Source organism: Papio anubis, chromosome 5 (genome assembly GCF_008728515.1).
Source record: "Papio anubis isolate 15944 chromosome 5, Panubis1.0, whole genome shotgun sequence".
Classification (NCBI taxonomy): domain Eukaryota; kingdom Metazoa; phylum Chordata; class Mammalia; order Primates; family Cercopithecidae; genus Papio; species Papio anubis.
Window position 1 is genome coordinate 169,909,673 of NC_044980.1, and position 20,353 is coordinate 169,930,025.

The 20,353-nt window shown below is 40.9% G+C and overlaps 1 protein-coding gene across 20 annotated transcripts in view; it reads left to right on the forward strand.

Moving 5' to 3' along the window:
- NSD1 (nuclear receptor binding SET domain protein 1) overlaps positions 1 to 20,353 on the forward strand; it is a 174,034-nt gene that overhangs the window by 92,654 nt on the left and 61,027 nt on the right. For all 20 annotated transcript variants that reach the window (XM_021939986.2, XM_021939996.2, XM_021940002.2 and 17 more), the window contains 3 exons: positions 15,439 to 15,563; positions 18,507 to 18,777; positions 20,018 to 20,127. In XM_021939986.2, the coding sequence (XP_021795678.2) occupies positions 15,439 to 15,563; positions 18,507 to 18,777; positions 20,018 to 20,127 (506 nt within the window). The remainder of the gene's footprint in view (positions 1 to 15,438; positions 15,564 to 18,506; positions 18,778 to 20,017; positions 20,128 to 20,353) is intronic.

Below are 20,353 nucleotides of genomic sequence, written 5' to 3' on the forward strand. Positions count from 1 at the left end.
CTAGTCTTTGTTTCTTTCATTCTGCTAACTTTGGGCTTAGTTTTATTTTTCTGGTTTCTCGAGGTGTAAATTTAGGTTGTTGAGTTGAAATCTTTCTTGTTTTTCAATGTTGGCATTTACTGATACAGCCTTCTCTTTTAGTAGTGCTTTTGCGCATCCTATAATTTTTTTTGTTTAGTTTTGTTTTGTTTTTGAGACGGAGTCTCACTCTGTCGCCAGGCTGGATTGAGGTGGCACAATCTCCACTCAGTGCAACCTCCGCCTCCCGGGTTCAACCGATTGTCCTGCTTCAGCCTCCCCAGTAGCTGGGATTACAGGCGCCTGCCATCACACCCGGCTAGTTTCTGTATTTTTAGTAGAGACGGGTTTCGCTATGTTGGCCAGGATGATCTCCATCTCTTGACCTCGTGTTCTACCCACCTTGACCTCCCAAAGTGCTGGGATTACAGGCGTGAGCCACCGCACCCGGCTGGTATGTTGTTTTCATTTGTCACAAGATATTTTCTTTTCTCTCTGTCTTTTTTTTAAAACAGAGTCTTGCTCTGTCACCCAGACTGGAGTGCAGTGGCGTGATCTTGGCTCACTGCAACCTCCACCTCCCAGGTTCAAGCGATTCTCCTGCCTCAGCCTCCCGTGTAGCTGGGACTACAGGCATGTGCCACCACGCCCGGCTAATTTTTTGTATTTTTAGTAGAGACGAGGTTTCACCATGTTAGCCAGGATGGTCTTGATTTCCTGACCTTGTGATCCTCCTGTCTCAGCCTCCCAAAGTGCTGGGATTACAGGCGTGAGCCAACGCACCCAGCCCTGTCAAAAGGTATTTTCTGATTTTCCTTGTGATTTCTTCTTTTTTCCATTGATTGTTCAAGAGTTTGTTGTTTAATTTCCACATATTGGTGGATTTTTCAGTTTTTGTACTGATACTGATTTCTGGTTTCACTTGATTTCACTTGATTGTGACTGGAACAGATACTTGGTATGATTTCAGTCTTCTTAAATTTGTTAAGACTTGTGTGGCTGGGCATGGTGGCTCACACCTGTAATCCCAGCACTTTGGGAGGCCAAGGGAAGCGGAAGTTGCAGTGAGCTGATATCGTGCGACTGCACTCCAGCCTGGGCGACAGAGCAAGATTCTGTCTCCAAAAAACCAAATGAGAGCACCACCACGCCCAGCCTGAAAAGAATATTCTTTACCTGTTTAATGGTCTTTGCATTCTTTTTTTTTTTTTTTTTTTTGAGACGGAGTCTCGCTCTGTCGCCCAGGCTGGAGTGCAGTGGCCGGATCTCAGCTCACTGCAAGCTCCACCTTCCGGGTTCACGCCATTCTCCTGCCTCAGCCTCCCGAGTAGCTGGGACTACAGGCGCCCGCCACCTCGCCCGGCTAGTTTTTTGTATTTTTTTTTTAGTAGAGACAGGGTTTCACCATGTTAGCCAGGATGGTCTCGATCTCCCGACCTCGTGATCCGCCCGTCTCGGCCTCCCAAAGTGCTGGGATTACAGGCTTGAGCCACCGCGCCCGGCCCGGTCTTTGCATTCTTATTGATAGTCAGTTGGCCATAACTACGTAAGAGATTGGTTCTGTGCTCTCAATGAAGTGGTGGCTCACACCTATAATTCCAGAATTTTGAGAGGCCAAGGCAGGCAGATGACCTGAGATCAGGAGTTCAAGACCATCCTGTCCAACAAGAGGGTGAAACTTCATCTTTACTAAAAATGTCTCTGAAATTGGAAAGTATAAGTTTTTTAACTTTATCCTTTTTCAAGATCATTTTGGCTCTTTTGCATCTTTGGTGTTTCATATTAATGTTAGAACAAGGTTGTAAGTTTCTGCAAAAAAGCCAGTTATGATTTTGATAGGGATTGTGCTGAATCTGTAGGGTAGTTTGCGTAGTGTTGCCATCTTAGCAATATTAAGTCTTCCAGTCCATGAATAATAGATGACTTTTCATCCAATTAGATTTGTCTTTCACTTCTTTCCACGATACTTTGTAATTTTCAGTGTATAAATTCTGCACTTAAAAAAACTTATTCCTAAGTATTTTAGTCTTTGTCCTTTTATAAATGAATTTGTTTTTCTGATTACATTCTCAAATTGTTTATCGCATGTTTTTGAAAATACAAACATTTTGTATATTTTATCATGCAACTTTGCTGAACTCGTGTTACTTAATAGAATTATTGATTACTGTTTGTTAGTAATAGTTTTTTTTATGAATTCCTTTGGATTTTCTATGTACATGACTGTGTAATCTGCATGTTTTCTAATCCAGTTGCCCTTTTCTCCCTTTGTTTACTTACCCTGACTAGAGCTTCCAGTGTGATGTGGAATACTAGTGGAGAAAGCAGACATCCTTGTCTTGTTTTTGATGTTAGGAGGAAATAATTGAGTCTTTTTCATGAACTATGATGTCAGCCGTGGTTTCATTATATTACCTTTCATATTTAGAATGTTCTCTTTTATACCTATTTTGTCACATTTGTAAGATCTTATTTGTGTCTTTTGAGAAGACAGTTTTGTGTTTCGCCCTTTATTCTATCCATATGATGTATTATATTGATTGATTTTTGTAATTTGAAACAACTTTGAAGTCCTGGGGTAAATCCTACTTGGTCGTGTTGCGTAATGTTGTTGGATGTGTTTTGCTTGTATTTTGCTGAAGATTTAAAAATCTATACTCATAAGGGATATTGGTCTACAGCTTTCCTATTTGTGTGATACCTTTGTCTAGTTCTTTTTGTTGTTGATGTTTTTCGTTTTTGTTTTTTTTTTTTGAGATGGAGTTTCGCTCTCGTTGCCCAGGCTGGAATGCAGTGGTGCGATCTCGGCTCACTGCAGCCTCTGCCTCCCGGGTTCAAGTGATTCTCCTGTCTCAGTCTCCCGAGTAGCTGGGGTTACAGGCACGCGCCACCATACCCAGCTAATTTTTGTGTTTTTAGTAGAGACAGGGTTTCACCATGTTGGCCAGGCTGGTCTTGAACTCCTGACCTTAAGTGATCTGCCTGCTTGAGCCTCCCAAAATGCTGGGATTACAGGTGTGAGCTAGGCAGAGCCTCCCAAAATGCTGGGATTACAGGTGTGAGCTGCCATGCCCAGCTATCTTTGTCTAGTTCTGCTTTCAGAGTAATACTGGCCTCATAGAATGAGCGTGACAGGTAGATTCTTAAGTAGTGCTTTGTTATAACCCAATTGCGGCCTTTCTTACGTATTTCTCCCCTTTTTCCTGACATCCTTTACTTTCACTGCCTTTATATAGGTCTACCTTTGCTAGTAAATAGGGTCATATGGATGCTGGAAATAATCCTTTCCTGTGAATCATTATTAATGTACATGTGAATATTACTGTTAAAGCAGATACTGTCTTTTCCTTAAGAATAGTTCACAATTTTCGTTCATGATAATATTTCAAATATTTTCATATAATTTTATTTTTACTTCAGTTTTTGAATTTGTTTGGTTTTGAGTATGTATTGAAAAGATGCAAGAAGCTATTCAGTAAAAATTTTCCTCCCAACCCTATCCCTCCGTGTCTCAGATCTGCTCTCCAGAGCAGATCTGGAGATGTGGTTTGTATTTGGCAGTATCTTGTAGTATTCCAATTTGAAATTTCACTTCATAGTTGTTGTACTGATAAGTTCCTGCTAACAGTACGGAAAAGTACAGGTTGGCATTCTGTTAATTTTTTTTTTTAGCATCCAGTTTAATCACCTCCTTTTTTTTTTTTTTTTTTTTTTTTTTTTTTTTTAGCATCCAGTCTAATCACCTCCTTTTTCTTTTTTTTTTTTTTTTTTTTTGAGACGGAGTCTCGCTCTGTCACCCAGGCTAGAGTGCAGTGGCCGGATCTCAGCTCACTGCAAGCTCCGCCTCCCGGGTTCACGCCATTCTCCTGCCTCAGCCTCCCGAGTAGCTGGGACTACAGACGCCCGCCACCTCGCCCGGCTAGTTTTTGTATTTCTTAGTAGAGACGGGGTTTCACCATGTTAGCCAGGATGGTCTCAATCTCCTGACCTCGTGATCCGCCCGTCTCGGCCTCCCAAAGTGCTGGGATTACAGGCTTGAGCCACCGCGCCCGGCCATCACCCCCTTTTTCAAGTCTGTATTCCCACTCACAATCTAGTAATTTAAAAAAATTTTTGAGTAAAGTATGAAATTTTGTTAAGGGGCTACATATGTATAGTTTTGATATGAATGAAGCTATGTTTCACATGGTTAATTTACTTTGGTTGTTTGGAATTTCCAATGGTTTCTTATTTTACAGAATCCTGCCAAATTTATAATGACTGTAGGGCAGGGTATAGGGATATTTTTACTGAGTAAATACTATTGCATGTACTAGAGGTATTCTGTTATGTTAACATATCCTATTAGAGATACATGATGAAACACATATGGATGAAATATGGAGTATAAGATGTTGCAAAATAACGTGGAAAGACGGGGATACAGATAAAAATAGAATGGCCATGAATTTGTAATCAGTGAGTCTAGGTGTTTATTATACTGGTTTTGTAGATGTTTGTAATTTTCTACAATACATCCTTTTTCAGTAGGAATTCAGAATAAACAAAGTGCTAAACATTTGAGTAAATCTAAATAACAGTTGACTATGAAAATAATAATGCCTTATGGTCTTAAATATATATGGCATTAAAATACACCACAACAATAAAATATAAGTTAGTATGGAGGCAGATGGAAATTAGTTTCCTTTACTTTCTGGCAGGATGGTAGCAATCTTGATTAACTTTGGATTTTTATGAGTTAAATATTATTATTATTATAGTAATTATTATTATTTTTAGACAGAGCCTAGCTCTGTTACCCAGGCTTGAGTGCAGTGATGCAATCTCGGCTCACTGCAACCTCCGCCTCCTGGGTTCAAGCGATTCTCCTGCCTCAGCCTCCGGAGTAGCTATAGGTGTGTGCCACCACATCCGACTGATTTTTGTATTTTTAGTAGAGACAGGGTTTCACCATGTTGGCCAGGCTGGTCTCAAACTCCTGACCTCAGGTGATCCACCCGCCTTGGCCTCCCAAAGTGCTAGCATGACAGATGTGAGCCATATACCCAGTGCAAATATTCATATTTTAATTTTTAAAATAACCTAAAACACGCAACAGAAAGCAGAAAGCTTGGCCCGGCACAGTGGATCACGCCTGTAATTCCACCTACTCCGGAGGGTTAGGCAGGAGAATCTCTTAAACCCAGGAGGCAGAGGTTGCAGTGAGCCAAGATTGTGCCATTGCACTCCACCCTGGACCACAAGAGAAAAACTGTGTCTCCAAAAAAAAAAGCAGAAAGTTCCCTTGTAATTTATTTTTTTGGAAGATTCATCCTGTAGATTTTCTCAGTTTGCGTCACGCTGTATGCAGCCCTGTTATATGGTTTTACATGTTTCTCTTACCTCTGCACAGTAGTCTCCCTTTATCTAGAAACTCATTTTTCACAGTATCAATTACCTGTAGTCAACCGAGGTCCAAAAATGAGTACAGTACAATACAGTTATTTTGGGGCAGAGAGGGAGAGAGAGCATATTCACATAACTTTTATTATAGTGTATTGATAACATTGGTCTTTTTTTTTTTTTTTTTGAGTAAGAGTCTTAACTCTCACCCAGGATGGGTGAGAGTGCAGTGGCATTATCTTGACTTACGAGATGGTAGCTGCAACTATAGACATGCACCACCATGCCTAGCGAATTTTTGTATTTTTATTAAAGACGGGATTTTGCCATGTTGGCTAGGCTGGTCTGAAGGGGTGGCCTGCCCCTCCACACCTGTGGGCGTTTCTTGTTAGGTGGAACGAGAGACTTGAGAAAAGAAATGAGACACAGAGACAAAGTATAGAGAAAGAAAAAGTGGGCCCAGGGGACCGGTGCTCAGCTTACAGAGGACCCACGCCGGCACCGGTCTCTGAGTTCCCTTAGTATTTATTGATAATTATCTTTACCATCTTAAAGATAAGGGAGTGGCAGGACAATAGGATCATCGAAGGGAGAAAATTAGCAGTAAGACATATGGACAAAGATCTCTGTGACATGAATAAGTTCAAAGGAAAATGCTGTGCCTTGATATGCATATGCAAACATCTCCTCAAACCTCTTAGCAGCATTGCACCAGCAAGTCCCGCCAGCAAGTCCCACCTTATGCCGTAAGGCGGTTTTCTCCTTTCTCAGTAAACAGAGCATACAATCGAGTTTTACACTGAGATGTTCCATTGCCCAGGACGGGCAGGATTTTTAACCAGCAAGCTGCCTTCAGGCACTTGTTTAACAAAGACACATCCTGCACAGCCCAAAATCCACCAAACCCCGAGTCACCACAGCATATGTCTCCTGCAAGGACAAGGTTGGGGGCAGGGTCACAGATCAACAGCATCCCAAACACAGAACCAAATGGAGTCTCCCATGTCCACCTCTTTCTACATAGACACAGTAACAGGCTGATCTCTCTTTCTTTTCCCCACATTGGTCTCAACTCCTGACCTCAAGTGATCCACCTGCCTTGTCCTCCCAAAGTGCTGGGATTACAGGTGCGAGCCACCAGTCCCGGCCTAGGCTGAATGATCTAGATTGCCACTATTAGGAATGATTTTGGGGTTTTTGCCTTTTTTTTTGTTTCTTTAAACTTTTTTCTCTGAGGTTCCAGAACTAGGAAAGTCGAGGTATAAATAGGGTCGAATAATCTGTATTGGAGGAGTGATGTTGCTATTAGTATTCTAGTCCTTTGGAATAATTCACCATTTTAATGAAAAGGAGAAAACTGTATGTAGTTCAGTCTTGATGAAGAGATTTTACTTTTTAAAATTAGCTTTATCCAAGGTATAATTTATATACCATAAAATTCATACATTTTGTGTATACAATCGAATAATATTTTGCAAATTTAATGTGTTATGCAGCCATCTCTTTAAATCTGTTTTGGAGTGTTTCTGCCATCCCAGTAAAGATCCTTTTAATCTGTATATAGTTAATCCCTATTCCTACCACTAGCCCTAGAGAACCATTAGTTGACTGTCTCTGTAGATTTGCCTTTTCCCTGGACATTTAATATTAATGGAGTCATGCAATATGTGATCTTTTGTGTCTTGTTCTTCTCATTTGGTATATTTTTGAGATTTCAAAAAAACAGAAAACAAAAACCTACCATCTGTAATTTGTCCCCTTTTTTGCTAAATAGTATTCCACTGTAGGTATATGCCTAATTTTATTTATTCATTCATTCATTCATTGATTAACATTTGGGCTGTTTCAACTTTTTGGCTGTTTTATCATTTTAGTTGATAGTGTATACTCTGAGGTCTACGGCTATTGCTATACTCATCCAGTATTTGTCATTTATCTCTTTCTTCACAATACAATGACATTTTGTAGTTGTATAGTAGGCATGACATACTGGTTGTGTGGTAGAAATTAGGGCGTATTTGCTGAGAACCTTAGGGGTAGTGTGATTTGGCTCTTGCTTTGTTTGATATTTGCTACATATCCTGTATTAAGGTTTGCATAGTTACTCCTCTCTCCATTGACTTGTGCAGTTTTATGGATTTTGATATTTTCTTCCAGTATCCAAAAGGCCATATTCCTCCTTTGTTCCTGGTATATTCTTTATCTTAGCTTGGCAAATCACTTACTTTTTTGCCTCACATTGCTCCTTTGTAGTAATAACAGTAGGTGAATTCTCCATGCTTTTCTAACTGAAAAGTGCTGTAACTGGGAGAGAACATAGGTAGGGAATTGGCGGGGTAGCTGAGGCAAGAAAGAAAGAGGGGAAACCTAGCAACAGCCAGGAAGCCTCTTTTTATATATTTTTTTATTTTTTTGAGATGGAGTGTTGCTCAGTCACCCAGGCTGGAGTGCAGTGGCACGATCTAGGCTCACTGCAACCTCGACCTCCCAGGTTCAAGTGATTCTTCTGCCTTAGCCTCTTGAGTATCTGCGACTACAGGTATGCACCACCACGCCTGGCTAGTTTTTGTATTTTTAGTAGAGACGGGGCTTCACCATGTTGGCCAGGCTGGTCTCAAACTCTCGACTTCAAGTAATCTGCCTGCTTCAACCTCCCAAAGTGCTGAGATTACAGGCATGAGCCACTGCATCCCACCCAGGAAGCATCTTTTTTAAATTCATTCAGTTGTCACCAAGCTGTTTCACTTACAATATGTTACTCTATTTATTTTTTATTTATTTTTATTTTTTAGACAAAGTCTCACTCTGTTGCCCAGGCTGGAGTGCAATAGCGCTGTCTCAGCTCACTGCAACCTCTGCCTCCTGGGTTCAAGTGATACTCTTGTCTCAGCCTGAGTATATTACTCTATTTTTTATTTAGGGAAAGAATTGGTAGACTTTTATTGAAGTGCCAGATAGTAAATTATTTTTATTTTTATTTTTATTTTATTTATTTATTTATTTTTTTGAGATGGAGTCTTGCTCTGTCGCCCATTCTGGAGTGCAGTGGAGCAATGTCGGCTCACTGCAAGCTCCACCTCCCGGGTTCATGCCATTCTCCTGCCTCAGCCTCCCGAGTAGCTGGGACTACAGGTGCCCGCCACCATGCCCAGCTAATTTTTTTGTATTTTTAGTAGAGACGGGGTTTCACTGTGTTAACCAGGATGGTCTCGATCTCCTGATCTTGTGATCTGCCCGCCTCGGCCTCCCAAAGTGCTGGGATTACAGGCGTGAGCCACTGCGCCCGGCCCAGATAGTAAATATTTTAGGTTTTATGAGCCATAAGGTCTCTGTCACCTAGTAGATGTATCCAGTACAGAATTTCTCACTTTAATTTCCAGTGTTTTATGCTATCTGCTGGTTTCATTGTGAGCTGCAAGGAAATAGAGAACTGGAGGATTGAAGCCTAGTCTGAGAAGTTACTCTATGAGAGAAGCAAACCCCAAAGGTAGAGTGGAAACAGCAATTATAAGAGGAAACGTGGCCGGGCATGGTGGTTCAAGCCTATAATCCCAGCACTTTGGGAGGCTGAGGGGAGCAGATCACCTGAGGTCAGGAGTTTGAGACCAGCTGGGCCAACATGATGAAACCCTGTCTGTCTACTAAAAAATACAAAAAATTAGCCAGGCATGGTGGCATGTACCTGTAGTCCCAGCTACTCGGGAGACTGAGGCACAAGAATCACTTGAACCCATGAGGTGGAGGTTGCAGTGAGCCGAGATCACATCATTGCACTTCAACCTGGGCGACAAGGCAAGACTCTGTCTCAAAAAAAGGAAACGCAACAAGACTTAGCCTATGGAACATGCCAAGAAGAAGACAAAGGAGGGAGACTGTCTAGGATTGAGATCCAATTTGTGTGAGGTGGGTAGTGATGGAGGGGGAAAAGGGGCATGATATGATAGCATAGGGACCTGTTTTAATGAAGAGTGTTCGTGGGGAGTTTTGAGAAACTTTGGGATGGAATTATGACCTTGCCACCTCAATAATTAACTAATTTGATGGGTTTGTGTAAGTCACCACCCTGCCCCCACTTTGAGACAGGGTTTTGTTCTGTTGTCCAGGCTGGAGTGCAGTGGCACAATCCTAGCTCATTGCAGCCTCGAACTCCTGAGTTCAAGCGATCCTCCCGCCTCAACCTCCCAAATAGCTGGGACTACAGGCACGTGCCACCACGCCTAGCTAATATTTTAACTTTTTGTAAGGATGAGGTCTCACCATGTTCCCCAGGCTTGTGTTGAACTCTCCTGGGTTCAAGTAATCCTCCTGCCTGTCCCTTCGAAAGTACTTGGATTACAGGCGTGGGCCACTTTGCCTAGCTGTTTTCACCATTACTTTGAAGAAAAATGTATGCTTTGATATTTTGATCATAAAACACGACAAGATGATTATTTTTTGAGACAGAGGCTAAAATTCGGTGGTGCAATCTCAACTCACTACAGCCTCCACCTTCCGGGTTCAAGCAATTCTCTTGCCTCACCCTCCTGAGTAGCTGGGACTACAGGCGTGTGCCACTTATTTTTAGTAGAGACGGGATTTTTCCATGTTGGCCAGGCTGGTCTTGAACTCCTGACCTCAGGTGATTCACCCGCCTCGGCCTCCCAAAGTGCTGGGATTACAGGCATGAGCCACTGCGCCCGACCCGTGACAAGATTTTTTTAAAGGATGTACCGAAGATTCCATTTTTAATCTTTCAATTTTTTTCTTTTCTTTCGATCCATAAAGCAATTGCATATATATTAAATCTTATTCTCCTGCCTTTTGTGTATATGACATACACTTTTGTGTTATTTGGGTAATTACATATAATTAATTATATGTATTATTATTTTATATTTACAGATAGGGTTTCACTGTGTCATTCAGGCTTGAGTGCGGTGGCACTATCTTGGCTTACTGCAGCCCCTATCTCCTGGGTGAAGCCATCCTCCTGCTTCAGTCTCCCATGTAGTTGGGACCACAGGTGTGTGCCATCACAGGCAGCTATTGTTTTATGTTTAGTAGAGGCATGGTCTCACTTTGTTGCCCAGGCTGTTCTTGAACTCCTGGACTCAAACCATCTGCTTATCTTGGCCTCCCATGCCTTTTATGTTTTTTGATAATTCTGTTTAGATGTATAGTTCTCAGTTTTTTAGCATGAGACAATAAATACAACCATATGATACTAAATTGATGAATTGTTTGTAAAGTGGTTTTGAAATTTATATGGTAGTGTCAATTATATAATATTCTGTTGAAATGTTATTCTGATATTCTACATAATCCATAGATATATTGTTTTTTTGTTTTTGCTTTTGTTTTTTTTTTCTGAGACGGAGTCTCGCTCTGTTACCCGGGCTGGAGTGCAGTGGCCGGATCTCAGCTCACTGCAAGCTCCCCCTCCCGAATTTACGCCATTCTCCTGCCTCAGCCTCCCGGGTAGCTGGGACTACAGGCGCCCGCCACCTCGGCTGGCTAGTTTTTTGTTTTTGTTTTTGTTTTTGTTTTTTTTTTGAGACGGAGTTTCGCTCTGTCCCCCAGGCTGGAGTGCAGTGACCGGATCTCAGCTCACTGCAAGCTCCGCCTCCCGGGTTTACGCCATTCTCCCGCCTCAGCCTCCCGAGTAGCTGGGACTACAGGCGCCCGCCACCCGCCCGGCTAGTTTTTTGTATTTTTTAGTAGAGACGGGGTTTCACCGTGTTAGCCCGGATGGTCTCGATCTCCTGACCTCGTAATCCGCCCGTCTCCGCCTCCCAAAGTGCTGGGATTACAGGCTTGAGCCACCGCGCCCGGCCGATATGTTGTTTAAAATGCAGGTTGAGCATTCCTAATCCGAAAATCCAAAATGCTCCAAAATTGACATAATGCCACAAGTGGAAAATTCCACAGTTGACCTCATGCAATGCGTCAGTCAGAACACAGGAACACACAGCACAGTTTATTCAACGTCCCCCAGGGAAAAACTATCCTTCCAGCCCCCTTCAGCTTAGATGTATCTTTTACGTTCATGGCCGGATTTTCCCATGCAATTATACCCGTAAAAGGTGATAAAATGGCACACATGCAGGCTGGATGCACCAACAGAAAGTTTTCCAAAATAACCCACATGGGGCAAAAGCCTCCTTGCATTATTCATTGTGTTTTTAAATTTAAAACAATTTTTTTTCCTGTTTTGTGGTATAAAGATTTTGTTGAACTTTTCAGAAAGCCTGAAGATATCCCCATGGATAAGAATAATAAGAAAAGAGGAAGAATTTATGTATTGTGCAGAAAGTAAGTCAGGCTCTTGGAGAAACTAGACAGTGGTGTAAGTGTGAAACATCTTACAGAAGAGTATGGTATTAGAATGACCACCATGTATGATATGAAGAAACAGGAGGATAACTGTTGATGTTCTGTGCTGAAGGTGATTAACAAAAGTTAATGAAATATAGAAAAACACTACATGAAACTAATAATGAAGATCTCCATTGTGTATTGAGAGTGGATCTATCAGCAGTGCAGTGAACACATGCAACTTACTGTGTACTAATCATGAAATAAAGATATATCATGATGAACTGAAAATTGAAAGGAACTGTGAATATTCAACAGGCTGGTTGCAGAAATTTCTGAAAAATCATGGTATTGACCTTTTAAACATTTGTGGTGATAGGGCCAGGAATGGTGGCCTATGCCTATAATCCCAGCACTTTGGGAGGCCGAAGCAGGCAGATCACGTGAGGTCTGGAGTTTGAGACCAGCTTGGCCCATGTGGTGAAACCCCATCTCTACTAAAAATATAAAGATTAGCTGGGCGTGGTGGCATGTGCCCATGATCCCAGTTACTTGGGAGGGTGAGGCAGGAGAATCAGTTGAACCCGGGAGACGGAGGTTGCAGTGAGCCGAGATCATGTCATTGCACTCCAGCCTGGGCAACAAGAGCAAAAAACTCTGTCTTAAAAAAAAAAAAAGAGAGAGAGAGAGAGAGAGATTTGTGGTGATAAAGCATCTGCTGATCTTGAAGCAGCAGAGATTCATTGGTGACTTTGCTGAGGTTATTGTTGATGAAAATCTGCCACTAGAACCAGTATATAATAATGCTAGCGAAAAACATCACTGTTTTGGTGTTACTGTCCCAGAAGGACACTGCCTGCAGCTGATGAGATAGCCCCTACAGGAATTCAGGATGACTAGGACAGAATAACTGTGCTGGGATGTGCTAATTAAGCAGGCATGTGTAAGTGTAAACTTGCTATGATAGGCAAAAGCTTGTGTTCTTACTCTTAGTGATTTCAAGGCGTGAATTTATTTTATTTTCTTTTTTTGGAGATAGTCTCGCTCTGTTGTCCAGGCTTAAGTGCAGTGCTCAATTACGGCTCACAGTATCCTTGATCTTCCAGACTCAAGCATTCCTCCCTGGTGGCTGGGATTACAGCTATGTGCTACTATGCTTGGCTAATTTTTTTTTATTTTTAGTAGAGATGGGGTCTCACTATGTTAACTAGGCTGGTATTGAGCTCCTGGGCTCAAGTGATCTTCCTGCATTGGCTTCCCTAAGTGCTATGATTATAGGCGTGAGCCACTGCACTGAGTCCCAAGGCATGAATTTTTTTTTTTTTAAAGTTTGGCTCTGTCACCCAGCTTGGAGTGCAGTGGCTAGATCTTGGCTCACTGCAACCTCTGCCTCCCGGGTTCAAGTGATTCTTGTGCCTCAGCATCTGGAGTAGCTTGCATTATAGACGTGAGCCACCATGCCCGGCTAATTTTTTTTCTTTTTAAGTGGAGACAGGCTTTCACCACATTGGCCAGGCTGGTCTTGAACTCCTGAGCCACCACACCTGACCCACAGGCATGAATTTCTTACCAGTTCGTTATTATGCTAACAGAAAGGCATGGATATCTAGGGACATCTTTTCTGATTGGTTCCACAAACATTTTGTAGCAGTAGTTGGTGCTTATTTCAGGGAAGCTGGACTGGATGATGACTGTTCCTCCTTGAAAACTCTTCGGCTCATCCTGCAGCTGAAGTTTTATCAAAAATAATGTTTATGCCACGTGCTTTCCCTGAAGTGTGACTTCACTGCCATATGACCAGGGAATCCCTAGATTGATGAAGAGTAAATATAAAAATGCTTTCTTGAACAATACGCTGGCAGCTGTGAATAGATGTATGCGTGTGAAAGGGTTTCAAAAGGAGTGAAGGATGCCATATATGCTGTTGTCAGTGCCTGGAACACAGTGACTAAAGGTACAGCTGTGCATGCCTGGCACAACTTCTGACCTTCAACTGTGTTCACTGATGATAATGAACAAGGTGGTGATTTTGATGACCTTCTTCAGTAAAGTGAGAAAAATATGTAACATGCTTACATATGTAAAAAGTATACCTTCAGTTTGTCAGTAAGCTGGAAGAAGTGGATAACAAGAAAGCTTTTAATATTGACAGAGAGGCTCCAGTTTCTTTGTTCAACCATGGTGATAGATCTGAATCAGGGTGATTGTGATAATGAAGATGACATTAACACTGCAGAAAAAGTACCTATAGATAACATGGTTAATGTATGTGATGGGCTTATTGAAGGACCAGAGCAGTGTTCGTTCATAACAGAAAAAGAAATCATGTCAGTTTATAAAATCAGAGCCTTGGGCCGGGTGCAGTGTCTCACGCCTGTAATCCCAGCACTTTGGGAGTCCAAGGCGGGCAGATCACTTGAGGTCAGGAGTTCGAGAACAGCCTGGCCAACATGGTGAAACGCTGTCTTTACTAAAAATACAAAATTAGCCGGATGTGGTGGCAGGCGCCTGTAATCCTAACTACTCAGGAGGCTGAGGCAGGAGAGTTGCTTGATCCTGGGAGGTGAAGGTTGTAGTGAGCTGAGATCACGCCACTGCACCTCTGCCTGGGTGACAGAGCGAGACCCCGTCTCAAAAAGTAAATAAATGAATAAAATGAGATCTTTCTAGACAATACTTGTCAATGAGACAGATGACTTTAGAGGAAACATTTTAAAAAGCCATCCCACAGAATGCCTCTTTATTCCTAGAGGACTTCCTGGCTTCTCAACTGCTGCTGATGATGTTTCTTCTTACCTTATAAAACAAAACAGTATACAGTAACCTTTTAATCAAAACACAGCATCATAGATGGAGACACAAAGCCTGACGTTGTAATTACTGTTTTTTATGAGCTGATACAAGTATTCTAGTGATGCTCCTGTGCTGCTCAGCTACCCTGAACACATTACTTTCTCACTGTATTAATGGCATGTCATATTTTTACTGTTAAGTACTTATGTGTGAATAAGTGTAAGAAAATGTTTGCCTGTCAGTAGCATATAAATTCAGAGGCAGTAATGATGGTAATGCCAAACAACCACAGCTATTCCACATGGGTGGCTGAGATAATGACACTTTTGCTTTCTTATGGTTCACTGTACACAAACTTTGTATAATGCAGAAAATAAATATTTTGTAAAATTACCTTCAGGCTGTGTGTATAAAAGATGTATATAATACATAAATGAATTTGGTGTTTCAACTTGGGTCCCATCCCCAAGATAACTTACTATATATATGCAAATATTCCAAAATAAGAAAAATTCTGAATCACTTCAGATCCCAAGCATTTCAGATAAAGCATACTTAACCTGTAACTCAAGATGTATTCTACCCGTTAACCTGTTCTAGATGCTATTTCTTTTTTTTTTTTTTTTTGGTATATATTGGCTTTATATGTACAGGTGTCAGTGACCATAAGACCTGGCTTTAAATTTAACCTTTTCCTCAATATTGGATGGGCCACATATATTCTGTAATATACGTATATAAGGTAACACAAGCCCTTTTGTCTCCCCTAGCTCCTTTTGCATATGAGAAAACATAAGCCATTTTGTACCTTTTGCATCTTAAGCCATAGTCTATTTTACTATGTGGTTTGCCGTCTGGTTACTTTTGGGAGTATCAGATGGTCTCATAAAAACAGTGGGTTTTCCTGAAGCTTTTTGATTAATATTGAATGTGTTTATCATCTTTTAGCTGTACGGTCAGAGAAGAAACGCCTTAGGAAGCCAAGCAAGTGGCTTTTGGAATATACAGAAGAATATGATCAGATATTTGCTCCTAAGAAAAAACAAAAGAAGGTACAGGAGCAGGTGCACAAGGTATGTTGCAAAATTTCGGCAAACTTTCACTGGTCCTTAGGAAACTGCAATTTTATCTTCAGTGTCATACTTTACCTTCATGAAACAATAATTTGTTTAACTGGGATCTTGTTTTTTATTCTTAGCTTCTAGCACAGTACTTAGGATTTAGTGGTTATTCAGGAAATATATAAATGAGTCTACATATTGTATTTCTTTATATATTTTTCCCTCTTTGCCTTCAAAGAGTATTTAATGACTTAGGAATATTGTTATGATTTAATCTTAAGTAAATATATAGGATATAAAGTGAAATATATATAGTCTGACCCTAATTTCAAAAGTAAATATATCTTATTTGTCTTATTTTTTAATTCAGTTTTTAAAAAATGCAGTATTTAAGAGACATTTTGACATTCTACCCCTACATAGTTTAATATGTAGTTTAAAAATGGAGCATTTGCCAGGCACGGCGGCTCACGCCTATAATCCCAGCACTTTGGGAGGCTGAGGTGGGCAGATCACAAGGTCAGGAGATCGAGACCATACTGGCTAATATGGTGAAACCCCGTCTCTACTAAAAAAATACAAAAAATTAGCTGGGCATGGTGGCAGGCACCTGTGGTCCCAAGCTGCTCGGAAGCCTGAGGCAGGAGAATGGCGTGAACCCGGGAGGTGGAGCTTGCAGTGAGCCGAGATCAGGCCACTGTACCCCAGCCTGGGTGATAGAACGAGACTCCGTCTCAAAAAAAAAAAAAAAAAGAGCATTTTCCTTTATAATCAGTTTAACATATTTACATCTTATATAAGATCTGTTTATCTGACATCAACTGTCTTTCAAATTTCACCAGTTATCCCCTAACCTTTACCTTTGGATTATTCATACCAGGACTCAGTCTAGGACTGCTCATTGTAACTGGTTGTTATGGTTCTCAAATCACTTTGAATTCAGAATAATCCCTTTTTTCACGATCATGATCATGTCTATAAGAGAGTGACATGTAAAGTTATCTACTTTCTGTATTTGTGTAATTGCTTCCTCATAGGTGTCAGTTAGATTGTTTTCTCTATCTCCTGTTCTCTGTAAAGGGGAAGATAGAACCCATCAGTTTGATAGATTGAAGTTGAACATTTTTAGCTAGACTATATCAGAGATGATGATGTGTAATATAGAATTGCATACTAGAGGGTTAAAAAAAGGAATGTTTTATTCCCATCAGCCATTCCCTGACAGTTTGTTCTTTCTTTTTTAAAATTGAGACAGCGGCCTGGCGCGGTGGCTCAAGCCTGTAATCCCAGCACTTTGGGAGGCCGAGACGGGCAGATCACTTGGTCAGGAGATCGAGACCATCCTGGCTAACATGGTGAAACTCCGTCTCTACTAAAAAAAATACAAAAAACTAGCCGGGCGAGGTGGCGGGCACCTGTAGTCCCAGCTACTTGGGAGGCTGAGGCGGGAGAATGGCGTAAACCCGGGAGGCGGAGCTTGCAGTGAGCTGAGATCCGGCCACTGCATTCCAGCCCGGCCGACAGAGCAAGACTGTCTCAAAAAAAAAAAAAAAAAAAAAAAAATTTTGAGACAGCATCTTGCCCAAGCTGGAGTGCAGAGATGCATAAACACGGTTCACTACAGCCTTGACCTCCTGGGTTTAAGCAGTCCTTCCATCTCAGCCTCCTGAGTAGTTGGGACCACAGGTGCACACTACCACACCTGGCTAATTTTTAACAACAATTTTTTTGTAGAGGCGGTGTCCCACTATGTTGCCCTGGCTGATCTCGAATTCCTGAGCTCCAGTGATCTTTCTGGCTCAACCTCCCAGAGTGTCGGGATTACAGGTGTGAGCCACCATGCCCAGCTTCCCTGATGGTTTTTTTGAAAACCCCAGTTGAAGATCTTTACCTATATCAATAATATCATTAGAGGTTACAAAATGAAGACTTTCAGATTTTATTACTTTCTCTATTTTTATTAACTGATAGTCTCTTTCATTAACTGGACTCTATTATTGTCCTGAAATACTTGAAAGGCAGAATAAGTGCTTCTTTCTTCCCCATTAATTACCAGTTGTAACATTAAAGAGTTCATTAGTAGTTGTTTTAATTGGAGACATTAGAGCAGTCTTTTCCCCCTGCTTTTGAATTACTGTTGTGGACTTATCAATATTATAGCTTCAGTGTCTCAGTCAACTTCATTTAATTTTGATTTATATATATATATAACACAAATTTTATTTTATTCTTTTTTATTTGTTTATTTATTTTTTAATTTTTTATTTTTTTGAGACGGAGTCTCGCTCTGTCGCCCAGGCTGGAGTGCAGTGGCGCGATCTCCGCTCATTGCAAGCTCCACCGCCTCCGGAGTTCACGCCATTCTCCTGTCTCAGCCTCCCTAGAAGCTGGGACTACAGTCGCCCGCCACCACGCCGGGCTAATTTTTTTTGCATTTTTAGTAGAGACGGGGTTTCACCGTGTTCGCCAGGATGGTCTCAATCTCTTGACCTCATGATTCGCCCGCCTCGGCCTCCCAAAGTGCTGGGATTACAGGCGTGAGCCACCCCGCCTGGCCTATCCATTTTTAAGTGTACAGTTCAGTGGCATGAAGCACAGTTACATTGTTGTGCAACCATCTCCACCATCCATCTCCATACTTTTTTTCATTTTTCCAAGCTAAAAGTCAATACCCCCTAACCAGTAACTCCCTTTTCTGCTCAGCCCCTGGCAATTGCCATTCTATTTTCTGTCTTAAGAATTTTCTTATTCTAGATACCTCATATACTTGAAATCATATGATTTTTGTTCTTTGTGTCTAAGTAATTTCCCTTAGAATACATAATGTCTTCAAGGTTCATCTACTTTTTGTAGCCTTTGTCAGAATTTCATTCCTTTTAAAGTGCGTTATTCTTTTTGACACTTAAATTACAACAGTTTTGGCCTGTGGACTCTATTTTTATTTTTTGTTCTTAGGTAAGTTCCCGCTGTGAAGAGGAAAGCCTTCTAGCCCGAGGTCGATCTAGTGCTCAGAACAAGCAGGTGGACGAGAATTCTTTGATTTCAACCAAAGAAGAGCCTCCAGTTCTTGAAAGGGAGGCTCCGTTTTTGGAGGGCCCCTTGGCTCAGTCAGAACTTGGAGGTGGACATGCTGAGTTGCCGCAGCTGACCTTGTCTGTGCCTGTGGCTCCGGAAGTCTCTCCACGGCCTGCCCTTGAGTCTGAGGAATTGCTAGTTAAAACGCCAGGTAAGGTGGGGTTGGGGTCTCAGTATTTGAGCAGATATGATTAGAGGAAGCAGGAGATTTTAGTATGTTTTGATGTAAAGCCAACATTTTATCTGTATACAATAAACTACTCCCCTTTGTCCTGGGAAATACTTAAATGATGGCTAATTAGATATAGTTACTAACCATGAATTGTGGCACGCTATCAAGATGTATTTTTAATAAATATGCTCCTGGCTCCAGTGTTGCTCTTCATGATTGTTGATCAGCCACTGTGTATATTAACAACCAGGATAACAGGGCTTCAAGAGGGGCACTGCACATTAGTGGAAAAAGCATTATGCTTCAAGTGCTGGCTCCACCAATCCTTGTGTTACTTGGGAAGTTGTTTAATCTCTGAACTTGTTTCCTCATTTGTAAAATGGAGATCATAATGTATTAATGTATAATATGATATACCTGACAACATTGTAATTACCAGTTCATTAGAAGTTAATTACCAGTTACTTCTCACTTGATGATTCTTTATATATCACCTGGGGAGAGTTGGATCTAAACATATTGTCTCTAATTCACCTCGTAACTATTGAATATTATAGTCAGTCAAGGAATGGGAAGAATCCTCTTTTCTGTACCCCTTTACATTTAGATGTAACTTTTTAACATTATCAACAGTAGCTTTTGATGTTACTACTTAAAGAAACGATTCCAATTGTGCTTAAACTAGTTGGGTATAATAAAAAAGATTTTTGAAAGAATAGTAAAGATAGTTATTATTTCAGTACCTACTACGTGCCAAACTCTATGAAGTCAGCTCTTTTATATAATTCTTCAGTGATCCTATGAATTATCTTTTACCTACTGAATTTTATTTACTTAGGGGCAGAGCAGGAACTGTAATCATGGTCCATTTATGACCATTATCCAAGCTCTGTTTCACTCCACTTCTTATTTTGTCCTCACCAACAATTGGTTGCTATAAAGAGAATTCTGTCCTTTTGATTTCTCCCTTAGTTATTTTGTGATTTAAAGTCACCACACACACATCCCTCACATTAGTTTGTGCTTGCATTGAGAACTATTTACTTGTTTTGTTTACTAATATTTTATAATAAGTAAATTACCCTCCTGCCTCTTCCTATAAGATGATGGGGAAAACATCAAAAACATTGAGATTCATTTTTTGTGGTATACAGATTTTTTAAAAATTAACTTATGCCCAGTTTCTAAACCATCTAATGTAAAGATACATGCATTTCAGGAAATTATGAAAGTAAACGTCAAAGAAAACCAACTAAGAAACTTCTTGAATCCAATGATTTAGACCCTGGATTTATGCCCAAGAAGGGGGACCTTGGCCTTTCTAAAAAGGTATGTTATTTTTGTAAGTTCTAAAAGAAAGAAACTCAGGAAATGAGGAATGTTAAAAAGGACATTTTGAGTAGTAGTTATAACATCGATGTACATACATATAGAAATTAGTGTGTCAGCAGGCATACATGATCTGAGAGTTCCTACATGAAAGACTGTTTTGCAGTTGTGTGATCATGTATGTATATAAACTGGTTTCATGTTTCCTTTCCAAGTGAAAAAATTT